The following is an 11291-nucleotide window of genomic DNA, read 5'->3' on the forward strand; positions in this document are numbered from 1 at the left end:
AGTTTTCTATATCGCAACCACATCTTGAGGTAAAATTTAGAGAAGTGTCTTACTCGTTTATTATAAGTACCTTGCTATCTTTCTCATTATTCCTATATAAAATTATAATATTAAGAAAAGAGCCCAGGTTTAATTAGTTAGTGCTTGATGAATTGCAAAGCTACATCCTAGGCTCAACTCTAATGAGGTAGGGTAGGGGCTTTTCCCCACTTACCCAAAAAAAAAAAAAATTATTATTGTTACACCATGGAGAAGAAAATTAGAGAAAAAATACCACACCTTAAACTAGGATCCTTAATATAATAGAGGGCTACGATGTCTTTGCATCTAAAAGCGATGGCCTTGCCTTTAACCATTGGCCTGTTATGGACCGTCCATCAAAGCATCGAACGACGGACGATGAGAGAAGATTGTGTTGCCAATTTTTTGACACCCATAAAGTGCCAATAATTTAATGAGGACACAATCTCCTGGCAATAACTTGGCCAATCATTTGTCAGCTTGGAAATAGCCAAATCTCTTCACTGAGCCCTCTCCGTTGCTCGTTGCTCTCTCTGTCTTCATATAGAAATAGCCATTTCTCTTCATTGAACTCCCTCTGTTGCTTGTTTATATATCTCTCTCTCTCTCTCCACAGTAATACCCAATTCGCTTCATTGAACTCCCTCTGTTGTTTGTTGTGCTCTCTCTCTCTCTCTCTCTGTTGCTTGTTACTGTGTGTGTGGAAATAAGCACTCAGCTTAACACTTTCTTCATTGAGCTCTCTCTGTTGCTAGTGGTCCTCGTCTGCGCCGATACTTCATCTCTCTCTCTCTCTCTCATGGAACTTCAATATTTACACCATCCCCAATATTCTTACTATATCCATAAAAGAAGCACCAAGTCACTCACATGCTTCTCAGTGCGTCTCAGCAAGCCCAGGAAACTTGAACTTGGATTTGAATCAAAATTTCCTAGCATCAAATGGTGACATTCTACAATTTCTCTCACATTTTCAAGTAGTCTACAACAACATTTGCTGATTTTTTTTGCTTTTTTCGCGTTCGTTCAGTACATACTATAAGAGCATAGGTGGAGCGTGCAAGCTAGTAGAGATCAGTAGAGTGAATAGCAGGATCAAAAGATTGGGAGTAAGAGTTAAGGATGAAGTTAAAGGAGAGACGAATTTGAGTTCAGAGAAGGAGGGTACCATAATTGGAGCTGTCTCTCTCATTGTTGGATCCACTATTGGGTCCGGGATTCTTGCTGTACCCGCGAAGACCGCCACCGCTGTATCTCTCTCTCTTTGAATTTTGTTTTTTGCAGAGGTGTCTCTCTCAGTTATATTTTTAATTTAGTTGGCTAAGGTGGGGTTTTTCAGAACTAATTGCTATGAATAGGGGCTCCCAAAGTAGAAACTAATGCAAAAAAGAAAATTTTCAGTTTGTTTTCTTAGTTTTGAAAACCAAAGAGTTTGTGTTTCAGATGGCACAAATACTTGAAGAGCATTTGGGTTTACCTTGTTGAATTTGCCACTCTCTCTCTCTCTCTCTCTCTCTCTCTCTCTCTCACACACACACACACACACACACACCCACACCCACACCCACACCCACACCCACACGCACACATAGTTTTAGCTTGATTTAGTAAGATTAGCTGTAATTTTGCAGAACCGGTATCCTAGATTTAATTGTTGTGAAAAGCATTGCGTAAACTAAAATAATATTTCTAACTGATTGAACTAATTTAATACATCTCTTTTCTCTGATTTCGAAAACAGACTTTATAATTTCGAGTTTTGAGGCAATTCAAGCACAAATATTTGAAGATATTTTGTGTTGCCTACCTGAATTTACAAGCCTTCTTTTCCAATTTGTTATTAGTTGTCTCTCTGTCCCTGCCCCTCTCTCTATCTCTATAGCTTGGATTTTAGGCACAAATTGGGATTTTGTTGAAATTTTACTGGTTAGTCGTATGTCTGAAGACAGTTGCAGAGGAAGAACATCCTCTGCCCAAAAACGGTAGAAGGAAATTTGACACATGATTTTCTTGCTTTTAGATTTAAGAGTTTCTACTGTCTTGTTAACTAAAAGAAGTGATCTGAAATAGATATATGGTTTTGCATGACTTTGTTCATCACTCTTTTATTTCATGTGTATGGTCTCTCTCTCTCTCTCAACCAGAGAGTAGTCTGATGCCCAGGTACTCATGTCAAGAAAACTTAAGCATGTTTCCTGCGTGATCAAACTAGAGAGTTGTCTGGTTTTTATTTCTTTTTTGATAGGCACACTAAACACATGCTCCTCTCTCTCTATAAACATCCAAATCTTGAAAAATAGGCTCATGATTTGTGCGCACAGGGTTTCATTCCATCTGCTGTAACCATGATATTGTGTTGGGGTTTCCTCCTCCTTGAAGCACTCATACTAGTTGAAGTCAATGTCTATCTTTTCAAGAAGAAGAGAGGAATGGTGCTTCAATCAAATCCTGGCTTAGAAATGATCTCCTTCCAAACCATGGCCGAAGAAACTCTTGGGAAATTTGGAGGGGTCTTTGCATCTGCAAATTACGTGTTCTTCGCATATGCTGCCTTGGTTGCTTTTGCTGCTAAATCTGGGGAACTTCTCTCTCGCTTAACCAACCTCCCCTCTTCAGTTTCAGGCATAATTTTCATGGCCATTTTCTCTCTCCTTATTGCAGTTGGTGGCACCAAACTCACTGACCAAGCAAACCAATGGCTCACTGCCATCATGATAGGTATATGATATTATCTCATTGAGTCATCATATCATACGAGTGAAATCTCTCTCTCTTTCTGTATACATCTCTCTATTTATATATCTACCATTTCTAGGTCTACTGATATTGATTGAAGTATCGGTGGCGTCGTTTGGAGGCTGGACTGGAGTAAGTGGAAATGGGGACTGGGGGAAAATTCCACAGGCGATACCTGTGATCATATTTGCTCTCTCTTTCCTTGATCTCACTCCAGGTAAAGATTAGGTGAAACTTGTCACGAGTATTGTTACTTGATTGTTCTGTTATCATAGGAGAGAAGTGTGCATGCCCAAGGGTGGATGAGAATACAATTTATATTATGTTTGTTTTGTTACAGTGGTGTGTGCTTACTTCGATTGGGATATCTCTAGGATAAGGACTTCTCTCATACTTGGAAGCTTTGTACCCTTGCTTGTTCTTCTCCTATGGGATGCAATTGCACTCGGGCTTCCCTCTGATGTAGCTGGTTCTGATCCTTTGGACTTGCTCTTGAGGTAAACCCCCCCTCCCCTCTTCTTTCCCTCTCTCTTCATTCATACATACATACATACATATGTAGTAAAATGATTTTAAATGCTGGCATGCGTATATATAGTGCATGCCCAATGGCTCAGATTAGAAGTGAAGCAGATAGATGATCATGATTACTTTTTGTATTTGAATTTTATTTTATTTTTTTACAGATTTGTTGCACAAGAAATTTGGGATATCCGCTCTTCTAAATCAGGTGCACCAACAAAAAAAAAAAAATTCAAACAAAGCAAATTGACCAACATGCCCCTAAAACTTTCAGAGGTACTTTGTTCAATTTATTTTTCAAATTATTTTTTTATAATTTTCTAGGTGTGCCTCAGAGAGGTTCACATAGCCTCAAAATTTAATGTCAGAAATTGTAAAATAAAATCAAAATTCAATGACCTACACGCAACTGTGGCTGTTCATGTTCTTCCATTCTAATTTGGGCGGTTGGGCATATGATGCTATTGCATATGCAATGCATTTAAAGTTTTTTTTCACACACACACACATACACACACGATGAGGGCATTGTGAAAGTTATGATGTACAGATGAATCAATGGTGAAACCATCTACTTTTTTTTTCTCACTAAGATAGCAGGGTTTTGTACCAGAACTCAACATGTATTATATGTGAAAAAGATATACAATAGGCCCACGAATATGCCCACGAATATGCGAAAAAGATATACAATAGGCCCATGAAAATAAACTATGTGGTTTATGGTTCAGTTGGAGTGTGAGTACAAAAGATTATACATGATGTCTCAGACACTGTTTCGTGAGATTTCACTGAAATTTCCTCATTTACATGGGCATTTACAGCTTATACCTCATGAAGATACCTATTTGCAGCATTCTCTCTTTATCCTAAATTGCATCATTCCAACTTGTCAGTGAATATTTCTGCTTGTCTCCCTTCCTTTTCTCGCTCTTTCTTTTCTTCTTTCATCATACCACTCGTTTTTCTCCAAGTTTCCTTTTAGGACGCATTTGGGGAGGAGGGAAAATGAAATATTTGGATTCTCAACATTTATGATTTTTGAAAAATGAAAGATTCCTGTTTGGATCTCTTCTCTCTTGTTTGGGAACCAATTTTGTCCATGAATCTCCGGCCCTTGAATCCATTTAGTGGTTTTTAGGTAGTGGTAGCACATTGTTAGGTTGCACTCACTTGTTGGGTGCTTTCTGATGCACTTTTTTATTCTGCCTCACCCTCTTCAATTGCGTCCAAAGCTTGGTTCTCTCTCATTCCCCCGAGGATCCAGGTGTTCTGCTGGATTGCTCTCCACGAGAGAGTGCTAACTGTGTATTAGTTGCAGACGAGGGGCCTGCCTGGCCCGAATAGATGTGTAATGTGCTTGGAGGCTGAGGAGTCCAATGCACACATATTCCTCCACTATAATCTGGCCAGAGCTCTTTGGACTCGTATGCTTCTTTTCTTCCATTGGCCATGGGCACACCTAGATCTGTTCCAGATCTCTTCCAGGCATACCTAACACTCCCTGGCCTAAATCAGGTGCCTTTCTTTGGAAAGCATCAATGGTTGCAATAATTTGAGTGTTATGGATAGAAAGAACAATCAAATTTTCAGGGACGAGTATTCCAGAGTTGCATCTTTGGTCGCTACGGTTAAAAATCATGTCTTGTTCTGGGCCAGAAACCACAGCATCTTCAAAGATTATACCCACTTCGACCTCTTCAGTAATTGGGAATCCTTGTGGTCCCTTGCCTAGAATTGCACAGTCTTCACTTTGGAGATTGCCGGAACCTGGCTCAATCAAGCTCAATTTTGATAGTTGCTATCTTGGCAACCCCAGGCCCTCAGGGATTGGAGGCCTTTTTAGAACTCATGACAGCTCCATGCTTTTATTCGTTTCCCTTCTCATTGGTCTGGTTGACTCAATTCTTGCTGAGGCCCTTGCACTTTTGAAGGGCCTTCGCGAGTTCAATCCTTGGTGGAGTTCCGCATTAATCGGGGAAAGTGACTCCAAAAAAACCATCGATTGGACCTCCAAAGCTACTTCATACCCATGGCAATTGGATCACATAATCGATGAAATTTCTCATATTGGTGGGGCTTGAGAGTCTCGTGAACTCGTGCCTATAGGGAAGCCAAACAACCCATGTTTAAGAATGATAATGAGAATGAGTTTTCCCTCTTTCACAATGCAAATAAAACTCATATTCGCATTGCATTTAAGCTGTACAGAATTTTATTTGCAAATAAAAAGGAGGGAGCCCGACAAAATTTTGCTCCCTAATCTTCCTGTCTTTTCCCCCTCCTTCCCTTTTTTTTAAGCTGTACAGAATTTTGGTCCCTTTTAAAAGGGTTTTGGGCCCAGTTTAGGGGCACCCCATAGATATAACTTCTATATTTATGCAATATAAGTGAATATTCTCAAAAAAATAATAATCAGTTGTTGGGTGCTTTGATTATGAATGTCATATAGTTCCTAAGTGTTTTCCTGTGTATCTCCATCATTGCAGTGTTCTAGACCGGTGGGTCAAACCGGTCACCTGCCGGTCTCGAGTTGCTTGGAGCAGCTGAGGTGACTAGCCGGTTCTCCAGGGTGATTTGAGATTAAAAAGATCAGTGAAAATTTTTAATACAAAATAAGATATATCCTTGAGAACTGGTGGGAACCAGGCAAAATTGCGGGCTACGAGACCTGGATGGTACCGATTTTTACAACACTCCATCCTTGCGGCTTTCTTTCCTGCCGCTACCAGTATCCTGGTGTTTGCTGTGCTACCAATGCTGGAAAGCATCAGTAGCTCTCTCCCTCTCTCTATCTATCTGAAGTAGAAAAAACAATAGCTCTGTCCCTCTCTCTATCTCTTTACCAGAAGCAAACTAGAAAAGCAATGGAAATTACCATACACAACATTTAATAGCAAAAGAGCATCAGCTCTCTCTCTCATTGAGTTAGCATCACAAAACATTGTGCATAGAAATTTCTCTTGAACTTTGGGGTTGGGACTTAGTATAAGAACTAAATTATAGAACCTGGATGAGAATTCAATCATTTTAGTTTATTGAATCTGGTTTCTTGAGACCAAGGGCTTTATTTATTGCTGTATTGGTTCAAATTTTCTATTTTATACTGAAAATTAACTTGTTTTTGTGTTCTGATTATAGGATAAATGGGCATGGTGTGTCACTGATGGTTGAAGTTTTCTCTCTCTTAGCTATTGGGACATCCTTAATTGGGACTCTCTTGGGCTTCTTTGGGTTCCTCTTGGAGCAACTTAACAACACTGCTCTGAAATCTGTCTCTCAGATGCATCCAGTTAGTTCTCTCTCTCTCTCTCTCTCTTTCTCTCTCTCCGCCCACTGCCTACTTTCCCAACACTGATTATTGGTCCAACACGGATATTAAGTTCGTTTTGTTCTTCACTTTTATATACGTCTTCAAATAAGTTTACAGATTAAATTGTGCATCAGCAGGCCTGTCAAAACTTTACTCTTCCTTCGGAAACTGGGGACGTGAAAGATCTCTCTTTGACAGAGAGTTATGAGGGAAAAGGGAGGTTTCGCTTCTTGGTGATGCTTTTGGCAGTTGTTCCTCCTCTGTTCATCTCCAACACGATTGCAGATGCCTTCTTTTCTGCAACTGATATTGCAGTAAGTGAGTGCGAGTGAGAGAGAGAATAATGTTTTGCCATTGGATATCCTTCAAAAAATGGTGTTTTTGGTAACAGGGAGGATTCTGCCTGGAGATGCTATTTGGAATCCTACCACCTGCCATGGCATGGAAGATGATGGATGTTGACGAAGAAGAATCAAGAATGAAGATTATTCTCCCTGGGGTTGGCTTTATTGCTTGTGGAGTTATCATCGATGAACTTGTTTTGCAGTGGTCGTTGCACCACCTGTGATACATCTATGGGAGGAGTAGAAAGTTGCTATCTCTCTCTCTGCATAGATGCAAAAGGAGGAGGAGCAAAAATTTCAAATCTCTCTCTCTCCCTCCATGCATATATGTATAGTGAGTGAAGAGCTGCATTTCAAATCTCTCTCTTCATTCATATATTCACAGGGAGTTGGGAACTGCAATTTCAAATCTCTCTCTCTCTCTGTCTCTTAGCTCTTAATTTTCTGTCTTGGTACAGTTGTAAAAGGAGCTTCTCTCTTTTATATTTGTATATTTCTGTATTTGCATTGAGCTGTATATGTATTCGAAATAAAAGTTCTTCTGATATGATTATATAAATACTTTTATCAAGAAATAAATAGATTTTTTCAGGTATCCTTTTCTATTGATCCAAACAGCCCCTTAGGTGTATTTGATTGTTTGCGTATTGAATTCCCATGGTGATGAGAGAAATAACTTGGAAAATACGAAATGGCATTCCAAAAACTCATGCCATTTCCAAAGAATGAAAGGCAAGATCCTTATCTATAACAGATGAGAATTTCCCCCACACACGTCTAGAGACCGGTGCAGACCTTGTAATTACTTTGTGTATCATATTACATATAGTGTGCTGTTTTATATATATGTTACTTAGGATACGGTTTCTATGCGGCCAGCCCGCATATTGTAGAAATGCGGGGTTAGCAAATAATATATTTTTTAAAAATAAATTGATCTGAATGGTAGAAGATGCGTAATCCCTAACATGGAGATCGTGAATATGAAAAATAAAAATAAAATAATTAAAAACTAAGAATAATAATTATATTAAAAAAATATTTGGACCGTTAGTTACACTTGTTTTTAATTGGACCGCGTATTGTAGCTATGCGGTCCAACCCGCATGAAACAATTTCCTTTTACTTATTGTATTCTATTTTGTTGTAAAAAGTTAACTTGTTGTGCAAGTTGTCTCTAGTTGTATATATACATATTTAGTATGTGAATTAAAACATGTTTTCCTTGTATTAGATGACCGATTAGCTCGTTGAGGATGGTCTCAACACTCCGTCATAATGTGCCCAAGATGTTTGTAATAATTATAAAAAACTTTTTTTTTTACACTGGGATGCTATATGACTATATCAGCATGGAATTTACATTCATAACATCGTAGCGAGATAAGTTCTTTTTGTGATGGCTTTCCTCTAGTCTTTTAGGCCACAAAGACATATTCTATATCCCTTCTTTCTTTCAATGGTGATTGTGTTGTGATTTTCGTCTCCTCATGAAGCATCTTGCCCATAATCATATCTCTATTGGGTACTGTTTTATGATTCAAAATATGGGTTCAAATGATCTCATATTCTCGTCTCTACAACTCAAAGTTTTGAGTGAGCGCGGTAAGGATAAAATTCTTTATACTATTTTTATTTCTTATTTAATCTATATACATTGTACTTATTTCTCGTATCGGTATAATGGGTGGGGTACATGCTGAAATCCCGATTAAACTAGAGAAAAAACAAAGGAAAAGTATTAGTTTGCATTTCTATATGTGCATCCCTTCACACATTGAAACATCCATCTAACAGATAGATGTAAAAGGTGGTGGTCGCACCAAAATCCCTTAAATTAGCGGTTGAAAAAAATATATCAGAAAACATGATTTATTCATGTTTACCATGGTATTGATTGTCAACCCAAGAAATTTTTTATCCAAAATCTGACAGGAGGAGGAGAACTAATGTAAATAGATGAGTCGGCCCCATTTCCATAACAGCTCTCCCTCTCTCTTTTGAATTCCATTGTTTTCAACCTCGGTTTCCACGTGTACTTAATTTTCCCAATTAAATGCACTACTTTAGAGAGAGAGAAAGTGAACATTTAAATGCACTACTTTAGAGAGAGAGAAAGTAAACATGTAGAAATTGGTTGAATTCATATATATATATATATATATATAAAAGGTATTTTAGTAATTTGTACCATCTATCTGGACAGCGACGGGGTTATTTAGGGTAAAAAAAAATATAGAGAGACATGAAAAAAAAAGCTATTATAACTCTATTTTTCATTGAGATAAAAAAACTATATCTCTCGTAGTTATAGACACGTTGTCGAAACACGTATATCTTTACATTATAGTTGGTCGTCTCTTTATATAAGCAAAATCACTATATAATTTTGTAATGTCCTGCTCCGTAGACATTTCAAAGTGGTTTCCAAAATAGATTCCTTAAAAAATGCCGTAAATTAAGAAGGAAAAGTACATAAATATGCGAAAGCGTTAATTTCATTGAAATCTCTTTCCATAATAGAGATTTCAACGGAAACAAACATGCACTTAAATTTTAAAGAGAAAAATATAGAAGTTGCAACGGGTAGGAATTAGGATCGACTTGAAAACCTACCTATGGAACCCGGAGCCGACCCGGTGCAACATCTCCCCACCAAGACTGGCCCAAATTGATTTGGTAGGACTTGGACCCAGCCCAAACTTGATCCAAAAATCAATTCGGGTCGGGTCGAACCGACTATCCCAACTAATCCATATTACAATATCAGATATTTCCTTGTATCAATGTAATTAAAGTTTTGATTAATTGATTTAATATTTAATTATGTACACACCAATGATATCCAGGTCAGGTCTGCCTGGACCCATAACTGACCTAAATGCTACTAGTCTAGGCTATTGGACTCGGATCGAACGCGCAAGGTCCAATGCCTGGACCTATACCCGGACCATGGCTCCTGACGTGACTCGATTGCCAGTCTTAGGACTTGCTTCCCATCCTTTTCTAGGCAATCCCCATGAAACTTTCACGAAATCTCCACCCTAAACGTTTCCGAAACCTTTCATGTGGAACAAGAGTTTTTAGGAAATTGCCTGTTTTTAGCCTAGTGTCCAGACAAAAAAAATAAAAATAGAAACCCATAATTTCTATAATTTTATAATGAGAAACACATGCATTTTTGTTTCTTTGTTTTGAAAAGAGGACCTTCAACGTGATCCTCATTGTCCTTGTACAGTTATGTCCACAATAAAACAAAGAAAATGAAAAGAAAAGAAAAAGAAATATGAACGAGAGAATTACTGGATGGAGCAAATAGACAGTATGCTTCCTGGAGCAAGTTATCTTTTGCCGTGTAATGTGGTATAGGGTAAAATGGATAGTATACTTGGGTGCACGAACACGGTTGAAGAGTTCAAATAGAACCTTTTTTTTTTTCTTTATAAACCTATGGTTCAAATACAACTTGGTAATGGCCTAATAAGAGTTTTGTATTTTATTTTTATTTTTATTTAAAATAATATTTATTTGAAATTTCAATAATAAATATGTTTTTATGTAATGCACAAATTACAATAGTAATATAATGCTTTTAATATAAAATCTACTAAAATACCCATAAATTGTTTTAAAGGTATTTTGGTCAAATTTTTTTTATATATAATACTCTTTTACTAATTTATTTCATGCAAACTCTTTTGTAGCCTTTGGATATGACCATTGTTAACTATGATATGTGCGGCCATCCACCATTCATGATGAGGAGACTTTGCCCTGAAAAAAAGCATATTCCTATTTTTTGAATCAAAGTAGCATGGAAATATTAGTCATCAATTTTGGAGAGCTTTTACTCCAATACAATGAATGGTTCAGACCAGTGTTTTAAAAAACGCCGAGTCGAACCGGACTCGCCCGGTTCGACTCGGAAATCGTGAAAAGGGGACCGGATCGCCTAAAAAATCGGAAATCGTCCGGTTCTAGAGAGAACCGAACGATTCTGTACGGTGAATCGCCGATTCACTATACGGAATCGGCGAGTCCGAACAATGAATCGGCGAGTCCGTAAGGGAATTTTTTTTTTTTTTTTTTTTTTTTTGTAATCCATGATAGATTGTTTTGTAATACTTGATCGATTTTTTTGTAATCCATGATCGAATTGTTTTTGTTTTTTTGTAATCCATGATCGAATTTTTTGGTTTTTTGTAACCCATAATAGAATTTTTTGTAATCCATGATCGAAATGTTTGTTTTCTTTTCTTGTAATCCATGATCGATTTTTTTGTTTTTTTTGTTTTTTTTTGTAACCCATGATAGAATTTTTTGTAATCCATGATCGAATGTTTTGTAATACATGA

The 11291-nt window shown here is 37.6% G+C and overlaps 1 protein-coding gene across 4 annotated transcripts; it reads left to right on the forward strand.

Moving 5' to 3' along the window:
* Window positions 1–662: 662 nt before the first annotated feature.
* LOC18444270 (uncharacterized) lies at window positions 663–7531 on the forward strand. Of its 4 annotated transcripts, none has more exons than XM_020673640.2 (8): window positions 663–966; window positions 1052–1307; window positions 2343–2739; window positions 2837–2974; window positions 3098–3254; window positions 6421–6571; window positions 6727–6906; window positions 6984–7531. In XM_020673640.2, exons 3-8 carry the CDS (start codon window positions 2367–2369, stop codon window positions 7158–7160), a joined length of 1176 nt encoding a protein of 391 aa, XP_020529299.1. In that variant the 5' UTR covers window positions 663–966; window positions 1052–1307; window positions 2343–2366; the 3' UTR covers window positions 7161–7531. The 4 variants fall into 4 exon arrangements, 3 of the variants coding, with proteins under 3 accessions (XP_020529299.1, XP_011627101.1, XP_020529298.1); XM_011628799.3 differs by having other exon boundaries at window positions 1052–1271; XM_020673639.2 differs by having other exon boundaries at window positions 1052–1271; window positions 6730–6906.
* The last annotated feature ends 3760 nt before the right edge of the window (window positions 7532–11291 follow it).

The sequence above is a fragment of the Amborella trichopoda genome, chromosome 7 (genome assembly GCF_054954075.1).
Source record: "Amborella trichopoda isolate Santa Cruz 75 chromosome 7, AtrichopodaSantaCruz75HAP2 v2.0, whole genome shotgun sequence".
NCBI classification, from domain to species: domain Eukaryota; kingdom Viridiplantae; phylum Streptophyta; class Magnoliopsida; order Amborellales; family Amborellaceae; genus Amborella; species Amborella trichopoda.